This window comes from Arachis hypogaea, chromosome 10, assembly GCF_003086295.3.
Source record: "Arachis hypogaea cultivar Tifrunner chromosome 10, arahy.Tifrunner.gnm2.J5K5, whole genome shotgun sequence".
NCBI classification, from domain to species: Eukaryota; Viridiplantae; Streptophyta; class Magnoliopsida; order Fabales; family Fabaceae; genus Arachis; species Arachis hypogaea.
In genome coordinates this window covers 30167442-30187278 of record NC_092045.1, presented here as the reverse complement: position 1 = coordinate 30187278, position 19837 = coordinate 30167442, and the positions used below count along the sequence as shown (strand labels likewise).

The window sequence follows — 19837 nt, the reverse complement described above, 5'->3', positions numbered from 1 at the left end:
ACCCATGCCAAAATGATCCTAAATATTACTAGGCATCATACTCCGATTTACAGTTTATTTTTTTAGATATTGGCTAAGTTTTTGTGTAATATTTTATTATCGAATACAATACGATTATGTAAATTTTAAATTTATTTTTTAAACAATTTTTTATTACACTAATTTAAAAAATTAAAGTAAGCACATCCAAATAAATTTAATATTTTTAATTTAAAATATAAATTTAAAAAATAATTTAAATAAAATTAGAATCGACTGTTTTTTCACAAATAGAAAAAATAGTAGTGTTACACAATGAAATAAATGTATATAAAATATTTACACTATTATGATGTAGTGCAGTAGCCTATGATTTGATTTGATTTTATTTTTTTTATTTTACTCCTGCAAAATGCAGGTTATGATAAGCATTTTAATTTACTTTTTTTTTTCGTTTCGAACTTCACAAAATATAGGTTGCGTTTTGTAAAGCGCAGGTTGCATTTTGACTAAATAAAATATTTAATATAAGAGTCTTACTTATAAATACTATTGTCATTCATTTCTCTTTTTGTATTTGTGATTTTTTTTGTGATAATTAGTAATGCTAAAAAAATTAGATGAGGTGAGGTTGAGGTTATGGAAGGTATTACAAATTTGTAGGTGTATTATAACGGTAAGATCATACTAAACACAGAAGAGGGAGTGACTTTTATTTGTAAATGTCTATTTTTTTTTTTTTGCTATTCCATGCACCATGAGTTTTGTAGAGTTGTGAAATGGTCTTTGTGAGAACATACAAAGTCACATTTCAAAGAGGGTAAGCAACATTTTATACAGGAATCCTGTAGAAGTATTTGGTGGGCTAATATAGTTTCAAATAATGTCCATCACTGACAACACATTTATGCAGCAGATGTTCTATATTCATCAATAAACCCGATTTCACGTGCCGATAATAAAATTATACGTTGCATTTGAAAAACATTTGGGACTTGACGTGGTCGACAAAGAGGTGAATATGGATGAACTCATGGATATAAATTGGGAAGAAGTTAACAACAATAATGAAGAGGATTTCGAAACCAACTACGAAATCGATGATAAAAATAACGATGAAGACGAGGCAGGCAATCTGGCAGTGCAAAATGAAGAAGATGCAGTTGTCAACCAACACCCTTTTGGTGTTTCGTCTTTTATGTGAACTCTATGTAACACCCTAACTTCTAGCACCTCATGATCGCACCAAAAGTAAGGTGTTACTAACCTAATTCCTTTTATTATCTATTTAATATTGAGCTTTTACGCGTAAATCTGTCGATGATTTTACTAAAACTTATAATAACTTTCCCAACAAGAACAAACAACACATATTTACATACTTAATATTAATAATACATCGTAGTATTACATACAAAAACAATTACAGAACCTACCCCTCTAAATAAAACTCTAACTAACAAGACAAGGAAAAAATAAATTCTAACAACTTAACTCGTAAACATATTCCTCTATGTTCCCGCAGCTTCGCAATAAGCTTTTGCACCTGTAGCTGAAAGAGGTGGAGATAGGGGATAAGAACTGCGGAGTTCTTAATAGGGTCGAGGTGTATAGTTATAATCATTTTATTATCATAGCCAACAACAACGGATAATAGAAACACACTCATATAGCAATCAAGCAAAGGACACAGAAACAAACAAAGGACACAGAAATCAAGCAATCATATAGCACACCCAGAAACAAAGGACACAGAAATCAAGCAATCATATAGCACACCCACAATCACGAGAAACACACTCACAAAAAATATGCGCAAACAGGTATGATGCATGTCTATCCCTAATGCAGGTAATGAGCTCATCTGTCGGTTTCGACCCGTTCCCGACGTAACTTAGCAACCTTTGTTTGAGATTAGTTTCCAGTGTCATAACCTCTGTAAGCAACATCTGTCTTACAGATGCGACTATCTTGAGCCAATGTATGCAAACATAATCTCTGTAAGCAACCTCTGTCTTACAGGTGCGACCATCCCCTGAATTAGCCGATGTATCTCTGTAAAGCAAATCTTGGTAGACTCACCACTATATCTTTAGTTATCTCATTTTCTTTTCGTTCTTTCTTTCTTTTTTTTCTTTCTTATCATTTCACAATATAATTTATCTTTGCATTATTCCCTCGCCTTTCCCTAAGTGTCTTATGAATGAGAATTACAAAATACTTTACTTAAGTCTGCGTTCTCTAAAATTTTTAACATCACGCAATTTTTTCTTCTTTGACTTATAATAATATTAATAACATCTTTACTAATTAATATTCGTAATAAAATATTAACCATAATATAAATAGAATAATTTAAATGGTAAATAAATAATATTTATATTATCCTTTCTTAAAACTTAATATTTTATAAAATTACGTTTGAAATCCTCACTTGTTTTTATATTTATAAAATAACTCTGAATTTTTATGAAATACCCATTTTTATCTCCCGTACTTTATTTATTATCCAAAATACCCAAAAACTTATAATTACAATTTATACCTCGATTTTTATATACAAATACAATGTTATCCTTCAAAAATAAAGTTTAAATATTAATCTTACTCTTATACCAAAACCGAAACTCTTAGCCCTTTTCTTTTAAAATATTACTTGTATTTTAATCCATTTTTCAAGTTTTTTTGTTACCGATTTTTTACAGCTTTTATTTTAATCTTTCAACCACTAAATCTCATCAATTTCCTCAAAATACCACAACACAACAGTTTCAAAATCATTAAAACGACCACAGCTAAATTGTTCCTCATAGCCAAACCAACAAATCACAAGTAATAACAATAATTCAACAAAATTTCAACATAAAACTCAATCAAACTCAACAATAATTAATCAAACCAACATTTACTTATAAAATTCATATTTAATTATTATAAAATTACCAAATCCTAGCTCCATATGAAATCAAAATCAACGGAATCTCTGGAGAAGCTTTTTGATCGAGTTGCTGAAGAAGAAAACGTCAGAAATTGTCTATACTTCCTAGAACTCCAATTGACCGAATTCAAGGGGAAGGGGAGCTACGTTATCGTCAACTTTCCCCGAACAAAAATGACACCAACACATAGTGAAGGAAGATACGAACACTTTTATCGGATTCAGAGGCGGAGTTAGATGAAATATTAGAGGGGATAAAAAATATTTACACAATAAAATAAGACTAAAATAAAATTTTAAAGAGGGACTAAACTGAAATTTACGTATAATTTATATGTAAAAAAATTAAAATTAGGGGTACTATTACCCCTTTTCTTTGTATCTGACTCTGCCCCTGACTAAATTAGATTTTTTATTGGAGTTACGATGGTAAGAAATTAAAATCAGAAATTTTGGTGGAGTTACGGTTTTCTTCGTTGCAAGCTTCGGCCTTCCCTTTCCTTATTTCCTTTCTTATGAGTTCGATGATGAAGGAACAAATATAAAATAAAGATGTTTTGATGATTTAATGAAATAGATTATGTGTCATGTTTATGTATTGATATATGCATACATGCCACATTTAGAATTTATTAATCTTTGCCTCCTTAATGGCTTAAGCCAAAAAAAGGAACCAAGAAAATTATTCATTGAACAATAATCCTCACTAAGGTGCCATAGGTTTAATTGATTCACGGTTCTCTCTTGGCTTTGGCCGAATGGAAAGAATAAATAATAATAATAATAATAATAATAATAATAATAATAATAATAATAATAATAATAATATAAATTAATTTAATTTTTGTCTTATCAAAATATTTTTTGATAAATAATTCAAATTTAATAGAATAAGTTATAATTAAATTAAACTTCAATAATCATACAATTTTATTTAAATGATTTTTTTTAAAAATAATTTTTTTAAATTAAATCTCAATATAATATATTAGCTCATAAATAGTTAATTATTTAATTTTTAAAAATTTAGAAAATTTGGAGTCTTACACTCTGGATCTCACGATCATGCATGCTCCATAATTTTCTGAGTATATGAATTTGGGTATGTTAGGTTTATTAATTAAAGTTACCATTACCATTTTTTTATTTAGCCTTGACCAACTAATGGTGGTTCGCATTTCATAGGTGAAGGCAATGTTGCGGTGGAAGATGGTGAGTTTAGTATCAGAATAAAATTTGGTTCCAGAGAGTCGATGATCTCTACAATAAAAAATTACACTATCTCTAGAGGAGTTTATTACACTATGTATGAGTCAGAGCCATAAACATTCTACGCAAAATAATGGAGTATGGTACAAGATGCGATTGGTTTATTCGAGTTAGCTTGATTTGGAAGAAAGGTTGTTGGGAGATCAGGAGATACAATGGCAAACACACGTGTACTATGGGGACAATTTCACAAGATCATGCCAAATTAGATTCAGACATAATTGCAGATGCTATCAAGCTGTTGGTTGAAGTAGACCCATCGATAAAAGTGAAATCTATTATTATAGAAGTTCTATCTAGGATCAACTACACTGTAAGTTATCGCAAGGTTTGGTTGGCAAAGTAAAAGTCCATTGAAAAAGTTTTTGGTGATTAGAATGTTTCTAACCAGACTCTGCCAGTGTGGTTAAAAGCGATGTGCATGGCTATTGAGGAATGGGTATTGGCATTTGATGGGAGTCATCGTTGGGATTGTATGACGACGGATTTGGTAGAGTGCATAAATTCTATCCTTAGGGGTATATGCAACCTTCCTATGACTACTATCGTTAAATCTAGTTTCTATCGGCTAAACGAATTATTTACTCGAAAGAGTGTTGAGGTTCATGAGTATGTTCGACGTACAGGAAACATAGTTGTCAACCAGTTAAACAGGCATAATGAAATATTTAAGGTTTGTGAAATACGAGATGGTTCTATATACACTGTTAATCTTGTGCAATAATATTACAACTGTGGTCATTTCCAGGTCGAACGACTTCTATGTCACCACGTTCTAGCATGTTGCACTAACTAGCATCTTGATTGGCAAGTATATGTACATGACGTGTACAAGATGTCCGAAATTTTCAAGGCCTACAGTGGCAAATTTGTACCAATGGGTGACCGATCTGCATGGCCTAGATACGATGGAGCGAATGTGATTGACAATTGGACATTGAAGCACGTAACTAAAGGACGACCAAAATCAACTTGCTACTTAAATGAGATGGATTTGCGGGATATGCACGCTCCTCGCCGGTGTACTCTATTTGGACGAGAGGGACATAGCTGTAGTCGATGTTCTCAACGCGCGGGTCCAAGCTCTATTGGAGGTCAATAGGGTTTAGGGTAACTCGTGTTTTTCACCTTTTTATGTAACTTTTTTACGTATTTATGCATATTAACTTTTTTATGTAACTTTTTTACGTATTTAAGCATGTGCACTTTTTTATGTATGTGTTAAAATAAAACAAAATCAAACTTACAATAATAAAGACAAGAACAAACAGAAACTTCTACATATAAAATTACAAAATCAAATATACAATAATAAAGACAACAATAAAAAGAAACCTACAACAATAAAGACAAGAAATAGAAAAATGCAATAGGCTATTTCTTCAGGAGCAACTTCTTTGTTTTCTTCAAATAATACGATGGAGTGTATTTTTTTGGGGGAGCAATCTCTATCCGTAGATTATACGAATGACCCTCAGAAGCATCCACATCCTGAACACTAAGTCCACCACCCCCACAAGCCTTAGAAGCACCAACATCTGCCCACTAGCTCCGTCAGTGTCATAAATACCAAAAGCACTCATGTTCGGAGCACCCACTCCACTACAGTAATACTCGTGCTGCATATCATCCTCTCCGAATCCCTTTCTCCTGCGGATATACATTCAAATTAAAATTTTCATACTCGGTGGTTTGAAAGCATGTGGAGGTTTGGAAGTGTAAGAACCGCAATTAAGTGAACCAGTTAATTAAGTGGTTAAATTGTCCAAATTTGATTCTGAAAAGTTGTAGGGAGAATTTGAGGTTTTAAACATCATTTTTGGACTCAGTAGGTCTTTCCGAGTCAGAAAATGTGTTTTCTGCAAAAAATCGTAAAAAATTGTGAACCGGCGGTTGAACCAGTTCAAGTATGCCCGGTGCTATGCAAGAAAAAGTAAAAACAGTAAAAAAACCTTAGAAAAACAGTAGAAATGGAAAATCGGGCGTTAATTTTAAAGGTTTGGCCTGAAGTTGGGCCAAACAGGCTAGAAACACTAACGGGTTGAACCGGGCCCAAGTTGGGCCCAAGCCCAACATATATAAAGGTTCATTTAATGAATCCTAACCTCATAAACACACACACACTTCAGAAATTGAGAAAGGGAGGAGAGGAAGAAGAAAATCCTAATCACCTCAATCTTCCCAAGCTCATATCCTGAGCTTAGAGCTCGGATTTGTGTGCCGTCAGTGGCTACGCGTTCCTTGCGAAGAGCTCTACAAAACCCATTCAAGAAACTCTAGTGGTAAGATCAAAATCCTCCCAGCTCTTCTCTCCAAAATTTCGGGTACCTAGGGTTTTTGATTAAGTGAGTTTTTATGATTCTTGATGTTTAAGTTCACTCTAATCCTTGCTTAGCTTTGGGTTTTGCCATCCAAATCTATTGGAAATGGTAAGAGGCTTTGATCTCTTGTGAACTTTTTGATTTATATTGAGCCCTAGGTTAATTTTGTGGTGGCTTATATGTATATAGCTTGATTATTGTGAGTTTGGTGCTTGTTGGAGCTACATTGGTGGTTGGATTTTGGTTGAAAGTTTATTTGGTTCATATTAGGAATCGACCAAGGTATGGTTTTGGTTTTCTCAATGTAGTATATAATATTCATGGACACTTAGGCTAGTGACCCATAGGATATGATTGGATTTGAATGGTAGATGAGTTGTTGGATGTGATTGTATGATGATGTTTGATGAAATGATGATTAATAGTGATATGATGAGAATAAATGAATTGTGAAATTGAGGAGTGAATTATGTTGATAAATGTGATATTGGTGTTGATTGATTGGTAATGTAGTGGGAAATTGTTAATCAAGTTTGAGACATATTGATGTTGATGTGGTGGATGAGGAAAAATATGGTAAATTTAGTGTAATATGACAAAGAGGGTTGATTATGATGAAAGGTGGAGTTTGAACTGGGTTGGTTTGGTTTTGGTTGTGTTTTGCAAAGCAATTGTGAAAATTGTGATTTTGGGTAAAAGTAGAATTTTGGCGAATTTTGTCTGATCATAACTTTTGCCTTGGTTTTCAAAATTGGTTGAAATTTATTTAGAATTAAAGATCTTTGAAAATCCTTCAAATCGGTATAAAGTTTGTGAAATTTAAAAGTTTGTAAAGGAAGTTATGATCAATCAAAATTGGTGTTGAAAATCTAAAAATTCTGCAGAGTAACAGAATTTTGTTTTTTGGTATGTGCGCACGCACACTCTGCGTAAATGGTGACCTGTGTGCACGCACAGACCTGTGCGTCCGCACATGTAGAGACAGGTAGTCTTCTTGCAGCGCTGGCACAGCCTGTGCGCGCGCACACCAATAGGAAAATTGCAACCTATGCGTACGCACAGACTTGTGCGCACGCACACGTTGGGGAGGCCAATCTATTGGGGGTGCTGGCACAGGTTGTGCGAGTGAACATATCCTTTTATGTTTTGACACTTGTGCGTATGCACACCTCTGTGCGTACACACACTTTTAAAAATTTCCTGGGCGTGCGCACGCACACCCTTGTGCGGACGCACATGCCCTGTTTCTCAAATTTTGCTTTGTTTTCAACTATTTCACCTTTCCGACGAGGTTGTAAGCTTCGATGACACCTTTTTAAGACTTTTGGGCATATTTTTGGATACTCAAACATGGGAAAAGATTTAAGGGTTTTAGACGTTATTATTTGGAAAAGGTTAGCAAATGAAGTGCTAGGTTTCTGTTGTATTGGGGAAGGGTTGATGATGATGTGTGATGAATGGTTGATGAATGAGATGCAAAAATCAAGGAACTAAAATGTGAATGAATAGTGGTTGAAAAGAGTCTAGGACTCTGAATGGAGTGATGGATCCATTTTGTACTAAAAATTTTTTTGAAAATCACTGTACCACTTTTTCATTGAGATTTTGAGACGCTATGCGCCCGTCAGGGGCCGAGGTTGGATCCCGCCTGTCGAGGTAGCGGCGGCGGCGTAAGGGTGGTGGTTCGTTCCGCTTGCACTTAGATGTGAGGTCGGAGGCAATAGATCCCGCTCGCATCCCTTCGGATCATCAGAGCGTACAAGCGCAAAATCCTGGACAGTGATCCGAGCACTATATCTCGGGGGTTCCCACTCCATGAATCCGAAGGGCAACATCTCCATGGAGATGTGTCGAGTTGGCAGTTGAATCGACAATGTGATATCACAGCCAGTAGACAGGCATTCATCATATGCATTTTCTACTTGTTTGTATGCTTTGCCGATTTGATATTGTTTTTTCCTATCTGTTAAACATGTCTAATTGCTACTTGTACTAATTGCTGTATATTCCTCTACTTGTGTTTTACTTGTATTGTATATACTTGTGCTTTTACTGGGATTGAGGAGGTTCGGAAGGCAGTGGCGATGGGATCGCATGGCGGATCGGTTAGTGAAGGCTGTGGGACAGTGGTGTTTGATTAGAGTAGAAATTTCCTAAGATAGATTACCATGTTATGGTACTACGGCTTAAGTTGTATTAAGGAATTACATATTATGCTGTTTTGGTTTAGATTACTTTAAGCTTAAATTCTTGTGATGGATATAGAGTCTAGGATTGCCTTTGGCATCCCGGGGTCTTATATCCTACATCCCTGGGAACCGTTACCATACTGAGAACCTCCGGTTCTCATATCATATTTCTGTTGTGTTTTTCAGATGCAAGTCGCAACCCACCTCGGTGAGTTGTCTGGTTGGTGACAAAAGCAGAGGATCCGGATACTTCTTTTGAGTCCTTGATGTCTTTTGAATATGTCTCTCACTTTTGTATTTTGTTTCGCCTAGAGGCTTATATTTGAGAGAACAAAACTTGTATAAGCTATTTTTACTGTCTGGTTTCATATATGGTCTGTATCTGACTAGTCGGCTTAAACACTATGAGCCGTGGCTAGCGTCTTATGGTATTATACTATTATACTATGATGTTTTGTTGTTCTATATCTGTTCTTATGCGTTAAGTCAGTAGTTTCGTTAGTATGTTTTGCACTTTTGAAATCCTATTTTTGAGCTATATTCTTCATCGGGCTTCTAGATATTATTAATTCCTTCTATATAATATATGTAAAGCTTAGAACTGTCGTAACCTATGATTAACCTTTTCTTTACGACGGGAGGTAAGGCTTAGGCTAATTAGGGTCTTACATTAAGTGGTATCAGAGAGGTTCGTCCTCGTGAGCCTGAGGGATGGACCGATTGTTCTCCATTGCATACTCTGTGTCTTTTCTTTGATGCTATTAGGTTTTCTGTTTGATATATGCATAGCATGCTTATTTATGAGTGCTTGTTTGGGATAAATTGAAGCACTAGACTTTTGATATTGAGACTGATCACCTTGATATCAATTGTTTGGTGTAGACAGAAATCCTACATGGCCACTCGCGGACGAGGTCGATCGCGTTCACGTGAGAGTAGGAACAAGCAACCGGCAGATAATCATGCCAAATTCATGGCGACGATGGCAAATCTGGCCAATACTATGGAGGCAAATGCTACTGCGACTCTGCAAGCTGTGCAGAGGCTAGGTCAACCGGCCAGGAATGGCAATGGAAATGGAAAGGACAACAAAAATGTGAACAGCAAAGGGAATTGGTCCACGAAATTGTGATCAATACTTTTCACAACTCAAATAATCCCCGGTGATGAAACCAAAAACTTGGTATTCAACACCATGGCATAAACACAATTTCGCACAACTAACCAGCAAGTGTACTGGGTCATCCAAGTAATAAACCTTACGCGAGTAAGGGTCGATCCCACAGAGATTGTTGGTATGAAGCAAGCTATGGTCACCTTGTAAATCTTAGTCAGGCAAACTCAAATGGGTATGGTGATAAACGCATAAAACATAAAGATAAAGATAGAGATACTTATGTAATTCATTGGTAGGAACTTCAGATAAGCGTATGAAGATGCCTTCCCTTCCGTCTCTCTGCTCTCCTACTGTCTTCATCCAATCCTTCTTACTCCTTTCCATGGCAAGCTTATGCAAGGGTTTCACCGTTGTCAGTGGCTACCTCCCATCCTCTCAGTGGAAATGTTCAACGCACCCTGTCACGGCACGGCTATCCATCTGTCGGTTCTCGATCAGGCCGGAATAGAATCCAGTGATTCTTTTGCGTCTGTCACTAACACCCCGCCCTCAGGAGTTTGAAGCACGTCACAGTCATTCAATCATTGAATCCTACTCAGAATACCACAGACAAGGTTAGACCTTCCGGATTCTCTTGAATGCCGCCATCAGTTCTAGCCTATACCACGAAGACTCTGATCTCACGGAATGGCTGGCTCGTTTGTCAGGCGAGCACTCGGTTGTCAGGCAATCAACCATGCATCGCGTATCAGGAATCCAAGAGATATTCACCCAATCGAAGGTAGAACGGAGGTGGTTGTCAGTCACACGTTCATAGGTGAGAATGATGATGAGTGTCACGGATCATCACATTCATCAAGTTGAAGAACAAGTGATATCTTAGAACAAGAACAAGCGGAATTGAATAGAAGAACAATAGTAATTGCATTAATACTCGAGGTACAGCAGAGCTCCACACCTTAATCTATGGTGTGTAGAAACTCCACCGTTGAAAATACATAAGAACAAGGTCTAGGCATGGCCGAATGGCCAGCCTCCCAATGAGGGTTCAATCATCAAAACATGATCAAAAGATCCAAAAGATTGAAAGATCTCCCTAATACAATAGTAAAATGTCCTACTTATAGAAAACTAGTAACCTAGGGTGTACAGAGATGAGTAAATGACATAAAAATCCACTTCCGGGCCCACTTGGTGTGTGCTTGGGCTGAGCAATAAAGCATTTTCGTGTAGAGACTCCTCTTGGAGTTAAACGCCAGCTTTAGTGCCAGTTTGGGCGTTTAACTCCCATTTTGGTGCCAGTTCCGGCGTTTAACACTGGAATTCCTTGCCCTTTTCCAAGCTTTCCAAAATGTCAATCAAGCTTCAATATTCACATACACACAACCTAAGCCACAATTATCACATCTAACACAACAACTCAATACCCAAACATCATAGAATAACAAATTCTACTAGAGTTGAGAATCTTACCACACCCAAGGTTCAAGGAGACAAGATTAATCTTCTCCTTCAAGAGAGTTGGATCCTATAACATCAAAGAGCCCAAAATCTCAACACTTTTCTCCATGAAATTCGAAATTAAGGGATGAAGAACTGAAATGATTTCGTGGCTTACCTTAAGAATAAAGTAGTGGGTTTTGTAGAGCTCTCTGCGGGGAACGCGTGGCCACAAATGGTGCGGCAATCGGAGCTCTAGATCAAAAGTTATGGTGGTTTGAAGATCAAGTGAGAGATAGAACTTTGAGAGAGTGTTCTTCCCCTCCCTTTCCCATTTTTCAACGTGAATGAGTGCTTGTGAGGAGAGAGAATGCTGAAAATTAGAGTTTTAGGTTTAGTTTAGTTGGGGCAAGGGCATGAGTATTGGCTTTATATAAAATTGGTATTGAAATTCTCGTCTCAATCTCCTCTATCATATTAAACCATAAAAATCACATTTTTGGCTTTCTAGAATAATTTCTTATTTATGGGTTAATTAGCCATTAATTAACCGGGTTTTACATTCTACCCACTTAATTGGACTTTTGCCCACAAAATTTGAATTCATTTACCTGAGAATAAGTGCAGGTAATCAGTTCGCATCTCCGACTCAAGTTCTCAAGTGTGTTCCTCAACACCACCTCGACTCCATGCCACTTTGACTAATGAAACCTCTTTTCCGCGCAACCGTTTGATACTAGTATCGTCAATTCTGACCGGAGCCACTGGAAGCGTCAAATCTTCCTTTAACTGAACCGATTTAGGTTCTAACACATGGCTAGCATCAGTTGTATACTTCCGAAGCTGCGACACGTGAAATACGTCGTGCAGGCTCGAAAGATGAGGTGGTAGAGCCATCCGATACGCCACCGGTCCAACCCTCTCCATGATCTGAAACGGACCAATATACCGAGGATTCATCTTCTTTCTCTTTAATTGCCCTACCTACCCTTGTGGTTGGAGTAACCTTAAGAAAAGCATGGTCTCCTTCCTCAAACTTCAAGGGCTTCCGCCTCTGATCGGCGTAACTCTTCTGACGACTTTGAGCAGTAAGTATCCTATCTCAGATTTTCTTAACTTGTTCAGTTGTCTCAGCTATCATCTCTGGCTCCAACAAGCCTTTCTCCCCAACTTCATACCAGCATAGCGGAGATTGACATTTTCTCCCATATAAAGCCTCATACGGAGCCATTCCGATGCTTGCATGGTAGCTATTATTGTAGGCAAACTCCACTAGCGGCATATATCGATCCCAGCTCGCTGACTGATCCAGAACATAAGCCCACATAATATCTTCCAAGGTTTGGATCGTCCTCTCGGATTGACCATCTGTTTGAGGATGGTAGGTTGTGCTCAAGCTTAATCGGATTTCGAAAGTTTTCTGAAATGCACCCCGAAATCTCGAAGTGAAACGAGGATCTCTATCAGAGATTATAGTAGCAGATACACCATAAAGTCTTGCAATCTCCTTTATGTATAACCGTGCTAGCTCCTCAAGAGTGTAAGTCATTCGAATGGGTAAAAAGTGAGCTGACTTCGTCAGTCGGTCCACAATCACCCAGATAGCATCAAAACCGGCCCTAGTCCTTGGCAATCCCGACATAAAGTCCATCGCAATGCTTTCCCACTTCCATTACGGAACCTCTAAAGGTTGCAATGTCCCGGCAGGTCTCTGGTGTTCAATCTTCACCTTCTGACAGGTTAAACACTTTGAAACATATTTCGCCACATCATTCTTCATACTCGGCCACCAAAATATCGCCTTTAAATAATGGTACATCTTAGTACTTCCTGGGTGAATAGAGAATCCGCTTTTGTGTGCTTCCTTTAAGATATCTTGCCGCAACGTGCCAACATCCGGCACAATGATCCTACCCTTGAATCTCCATAGCCAATCTTTATCTTCCGACATTCTCCATTGTTTTCCTTGCTCAATGGCCGGTAACACCTTTGGTAACACGTCATCGTTTTCATGAGCCTTTAAGGGTTCGGATTTAAACTCACTTGAGATCTGTAATCGACTCAAACACATACAGAGTCCCGGACACTTCTTGAACACCAATCTTCAGACTCTCGAATTCCTTGAGCAACTCTTCCTCTCGAAGCATCATCCAAGCAGCATACAACGACTTCCGACTTAACGCATCCGCCACTACATTCACCTTTCCTGGATGATAATTTAACTTAAAGTCGTAGTCCTTCAATAATTTCATCCACCTCCTCTGTCTCATATTAAGCTCTTTCTGATTAAAGAGATATTTCAACCTCTTGTGATCAGAGAACACTTGGAACTTAACCCCATAGAGGTAATGCCTCCACTCCTTTAGCGTAAACACAACCGCAGTGAGCTCCAAATCGTGCTTAAGGTAATTAACTTCGTGAGGTCTCAACTGACGTGAGGTATACGCCACCACATTACGATGCTGCATCAGCACGCACCTTAGACCCTTCAGTAAGGCATCGCAGTACACCTCAAATGACTCATTTGGCTCTGGTAACACCAACACAGGTGTAGTGGTCAACTTTTGCTTCAACGCCTGAAAACTCTCCTCACACTCAGAAGTCCAAACAAATGGCGCGTCCTTGCGGGTTAACCTTGTTAACGGCAAAGCTATCTACGAAAAGCCTTTGATGAATCTTTGATAATAGCCAGCTAAGCCCAGAAAACTCCTTATCTCAGTTACTGAGGTTGGTCGCCCCCAATTCATTACCGCCTCCACCTTAGATGGGTCTACTGCTATCTCTTGCTTACTCACCACGTGACCCAGAAACAAAAAAATCAGAGACTTAAAAGTATGAAATTTGGCTTTTAAAACTCAAAAATCAATTACGGGATGAAAACTAGATCAAGCGTGCGCGTCGCCCACGCGCACGCGTGGAATGCCAAAAAGTTCATCAACGCGTATGCGTCACCCACGTGCACGTGTGGATGGAAAAATAGCTAAGTGACGCCTACGCGTCAGCCACGCATACGCGTGGGTGCGGTTTGTGCCCCACGCACAAAACTAGCACAAATCTCGCACGACTCTCGGGAATCAGGCTGGGCATTGGGTGCAGCACACCGACGCGTACGCGTCTACCACACGCACGCGTGGGTAGTGAAAACAATGCGTACACGTCAGTGACGCCTATGTGTGGGTGCGCGTTTTGCCAAAATTTTTTCTAAGTTAAAAACTGCAAAATTCACAATTTCAAACCCCAATCTTTCGACAGACATAACTTCTTCGTTTCAAATCATTTTTTGCCTGTTCTTCGAACGACATGAACATCCCCAATCCATTTTCATTTCTAAACAAGTTTGGCATAAAACGGGGATCCGAAGTCCAAGTTATGCTCCGTCAAAGTATGCACAAAAACCATATTTTCATACAAAATCACAAAGTGCCATTTTCAAAACAAACCAATTTCAACCCTTTTAGAAATCAACCAAAACATACCAATTTCAACCCTTTTTGAAATCAACCCAAAACATACCAAAAATCAACCATTCAACAACATCAACTATTCAATGCCTATCTTAGGGCTTCAAGCTTATGTTTTCACACCACATTACATTTTAGATACAGAAAACCGAGACCATACCTTAGCCGATTTTCCCTGCTCAATCAGAGCACTTCCAAATCACTTTTCCACAAGGTTTCAAGGTCTCAACACCTCCAAGAACAGATTTTTAGCACACCAAGACCCTTTTTCAAGCTTTCCAAAATCTCAATCAAGCTTCAATATTCACATACACACTACCTAAGCCACAATTATCACATCCAACACAACAACTCAATACACAAACATCATAAAACAACAAATTCCACAAGGATTGAGAATCTTACCACACCCAAGGTTCAAGGAGAAAAGATTAATCTTCTCCTTCAAAAGAGTTGGGTCCTATAACATCGAAGAGCCCAAAATCTCAACATTTTTTTCCATGAAATTCGAAATTAAGGGATAAAGACTTGAAATGATTTCGTGACTTGCCTCAAAAATAAAGTAGTGGGTTTTGTAGAGCTCTCTGCGGTGAACGGGTGGCCACAAACGGTGCGACAATTGAAGCTCTAGATCAAAAGTTATGGTGGTTTGAAGATCAAGTGAGAGATAGAACTTTGAGAGAGTGTTCTTCCCCTTCCTTTCCCATTTTTCAGCGTGAATGAGTGTTAGTGAGGAGAGAGAATGCTAAAAATTAGAGTTTTAGGTTTAGTTTAGTTGGGGCAAGGGCCCAATATGGGTTCGGTTTGCCTAATTTGACCCGTTCGATCAAATTTTGGTTCGATTTCTATAAAATTAATATCGAAATTCTCGTCTCAATTTCTTCTATCATATTAAACCTTAAAAATTATATTTTTTATTTTCTAAAATAATTTTTTATTTATAAATTAATTAGCCATTAATTAACCAAATTTTACATGAGACGTGTCTTCTATATGTATCATAATATTGCATAATAACATAGACAAGAATATTTTGCCACACATTATGCCTTATTTAAGTGCAGAGCCATATATACATTCAAACATACATACGTACATATATGTGTGGGCACTTCAATTCTATTCAATTTATTTAAGCTATCTTAAAGTGATGAATTTGGATATTTTCCACATTTTGTTTCTGAAAATTGCTGTCCTTTCGGTGGATAAGAAACTTGCCCCACTTGTATGGCCTATATTTTGGAGGGTTGTTCTCATTTGTTAGCTCCTCCAATGGCTTCACTTCCGTGTCATGTGCAGGGAACAAGAAGTACGGAGTTGAAAACCTTTCTTTTTCTGAATTAACCATCACTCTGTGCTCCACACTCTCATATGCATCGTTGCTCCAAACCTGCACCAAACAATAGTAATCCTAAAGTATAACCACCTCATCTTAACTAATCACAGCATTCAATAATTCATAAATTAGGAAGAAAAAATACGTTTTTTCCCCTTTTCTTTTTAATTTTTTTAAGAACGTTATTGAAAAAAATAATATTTAAAAAAAATGAATCACAAAATAAGTCATTGAGATAAAAATAATTAAATAATCTTTAAAGAAATAAATTTTAAAATAAGACTTTAAAAGATTTTAAACTTTGACAAAAATAATTATTTTTTTTAAACAAATAACAAACAACTTTTGTATTTGATAAATAAATTTTGCATTTGATCTAATTAAGAATTTTTAGATAACTATTTAGAAGATACTTACCAAAAATAGAATAAAATTTAATTTCTAAACCTCTTTTTGATTTTTCTTAAAAAGATTTGTCATTAAGAAAAAGAGAATATTTACTTGCCATAGAATTATCAAACTTAAAATATATATTCGGCTATTTTAATTATATTTTAATTACGTTTAAAAAAATTATATCTAATATTCAGCTATTTTTATTACGTTTTAAATTTTGAAAAAATATAGTAAAATTATTCTTTAAGTGATATAAATTTAAATTTTCCACAGTACGTATAGCAGCATATCCTACAAAAAAATTCCACAATATAGAGTTTAAACTATAGTTATAGTGGCACTAATTAGTACCTGCATAATATCACCAACATTGATGATATAAGCATTGGGGGTTGGTTCCACTCTGACCCACTCTTGGTCCGTCTTGTGTTTGAGTTTCACTTCAAGCCCTCCAACATCATCTTGGGCAAGAATGGTTAAGGGACCAGGGTCCTTGTGTCGACCCACACCAAGAGCTAGGTGAGGGTAAGGGCATGGAGGATAGTGATTCAATCTGATAAAGCTGGTTTGATCTTTAAAGAATTCTTCAAATCTCTTAGCTTCAAGGCCTAAGCTCATGGCTATAAGCTCCATCAACTTGCGTCCTAGCTTTTCCATCTCTTCAATATACTCTTTAATTATATCTCTAAACATCATTTTGTAAAGAGAAAGTGTCACGTTATTTGAATATCTAGAAATTAATGTTAAATAATTGACATATAAAATTGTATTTGGATTCTATCTCTCACGCAAAAAATACAAAACTAAGATATTATGGGAAATTAAACTTTTGGAACTTTTGCAACTAACATATTCAGTCAACCTTTTCATTACGCGAATTTTTTTTTTGCATAATTTAAAAAATATAGAGAATATATCAAATTTGAATTTTGTTTTTTTTTTTTTCTTTTCACAATCAAACAACATCTGCGTTCACTATATATCTTTATAAAGAATATTCTATTAATTTTATTATTTTTGACAAAAAAAATATAATTACAAAATTAAAAATAATCTATACATCTAATATAAAAAATATAAAAATTTAATTGTAAATTTAGTAAAATTATAAAGAACAACAAGTAAATAAACCTTTCTAAAATAATATGTTTAAAAACCTTTATTTTCTTTAATTGTTACATATATTATTTGACCGTTATATTTAGTCATATTAACAAAAGTAATTATATTTACATTAAATATATGAATAATAATTATTTAAAAGAATGAACGTAATTAATTATATAATTATGTAAAATATTTTATATTAATGTGTGAAGTGTATCAAAATTAATCTATATTTTTAAGAGAAATAAAAAAGTAAATTAAATATGTTTAATTTTATGGCGATGAAAATACCTGAAACCTGGAGGATAGTGAGGAGATTTATTAGTCCACTGAACGAGTCTATCATCATATTCATGAGAAGTGAGAGGAACAAGGGTTGGATCTTTTGTAAGAAAATCAAAGACTTCCTTCCAATCCCTAACATTCTTTGTATGCTCAGTGTCATGGTAACCGCTTGGAGACGTTTCATCTCTGCTAACCTTCTTCTTATCTTCCAAGCTTTGTGCAAAGAACTTCTTGGAAGCTTCCTGAAGCTTCTCCCTCAGAGAGATGGAAACACCGTGGTTTATAACTTGGAAGAATCCCCATTCCTTGCATGCGCTTCCGATCTCCTTCACCAGCGCGTCCATGGAAGAAGGACAAGGGTTGGTTGTTGTTACTGGGGAGAGGTCGATCAATGGAATTCCTTGAGCTTGAGTTATGGAGAGACCCGGTCTGTGTTGTGGGTCTTGGACGAAAGCTTGGTCGATGTCTACTCCCATGGCTGTGTGCTATGCTATGCTATGATGATGATGATGATGATGATGATGATGAATTGTGATGATATATTACTTTCAAGTGTGAGTGTGTGAGTAAGTAGGAATGAGTTTTTGTGGTAGGTGACTCACTTTGTTTCATTTCTCCAATTATTGGTTTCTTAAACGAAAAGTTCATTCATTCTTTCTAGAAGAAAAACGTTATACAAAATCACAAGACTTTTTACCACAAATTAATATGAAATTATATTGATTTTTAAAAATATTATTTACACACTAAAATTATTTATTAAAATTAGTTATTATATATTTATTTAAAAATATGTGTAATTTCACTAATTTTAATATATATTTTATATTTTAACTAAAATTTTAGTAATTAATTTTAATTTATATTTAATATATGTCGTATATATTATTATATATTTTTGTGTTATTTTTATTTTTTATATGATTAATATTAACGTGGAAAAAGAAAAAAAATATATTTATACATGTGAAGTGGTTCTTGAGAATTTTTTAAAGAGGGACTAACGAATTATGTAAGACAACTCGGCTACTAATTAATGGTGTAAACTAACAAAAAGATTTATACATTTATTTGCCAAAATACACATTAATAATAAAAAATTAACAAATTAATAATTAAATGTCCGAAGCCACAAAAAAAAGATCTTTGAGATCCCATTTTGGATATTACTTATTGTATTTGATGTAAAATAGGTTAATAGTCAAATTGTGTTTAAAAGATAAATCATTTTTTAAATTCATCTTTAAAATATTTTTTTAATTAAATTATTCTTTTAAAAATTATGAATTAATTATATCTATTCTTTAGTTATTATATTCAAAATTTTTATCAATAATTAATGATGTGAAATATTAACTGATAACATACATAACACATAATATATTTAATTAAAGGTTGACTAAATATGTTTACAAAAATCTATCAATTTAATCACTAGGTTAAAAAAAATGACTAAATTAATAAATTTTTATAAATATATTTCATAATATCCAATTAGACATATAAGATATTATATATATTATCAATTAACATTTTATAACATCAATCTTTGAAAAAAATTGTTAATAATAGAGTGACTAAAAGACAAATATTATTAATTCGTAATTTTTAAAGGACTAATTTAATTAAAAAAATTTTTAATAATAAATTTAAAAATACTTTATCTTTTTTTAGGAACTAATTTAATTATTAACTCGATTTAAAATATATGTGGGAAAGGCATCATTCTATTTCATAAATGTATTTGACGCACGTTAAATATTTTTTTCAAAAGATTAACACAAAGAGTAGCTACTAAAAATACTGAATATTAAAAATTAGTTATCAAATAAATTATTAGATATTTATTTATATTTATATATGTTGGTTTTTATATTTTTTAATAAAGTAATTAACTACTAAAAAATTTAAATTTATCTGTCATAATAAAATAATTAAATTTATTATATATAAAAAAATAATCAAATATTCTATAATAACATAATTAAATTTTTTTATA

The 19837-nt window shown here is 35.0% G+C and overlaps 1 protein-coding gene across 1 annotated transcript; it reads right to left on the bottom strand.

Moving 5' to 3' along the window:
- Positions 1–15701: 15701 nt before the first annotated feature.
- Positions 15702–18566, bottom strand: LOC112715491 (jasmonate-induced oxygenase 2). The gene is made up of 3 exons (XM_025767266.3): positions 17845–18566; positions 16798–17131; positions 15702–16104 (listed from the first exon to the last, which is right to left on the bottom strand). Exons 1-3 carry the CDS (start codon positions 18312–18314, stop codon positions 15847–15849), a joined length of 1062 nt encoding a protein of 353 aa, XP_025623051.1. The 5' UTR covers positions 18315–18566; the 3' UTR covers positions 15702–15846.
- Between the last annotated feature and the right edge of the window lie 1271 nt (positions 18567–19837).

Bases quoted from the DNA above. Each gene is read 5' to 3' on its own strand.
- LOC112715491 (XM_025767266.3), bottom strand. From the start codon at position 18,314: ATGGGAGTAGACATCGACCAAGCTTTCGTCCAAGACCCACAACACAGA. The intron at 17,132-17,844 runs GTATTTTCATCG...AATGATGTTTAG, and splicing joins CACTATCCTCCAGGTTTCAG to AGATATAATTAAAGAGTATA. The intron at 16,105-16,797 runs GTACTAATTAGT...TGTTTGGTGCAG, and splicing joins ATGTTGGTGATATTATGCAG to GTTTGGAGCAACGATGCATA.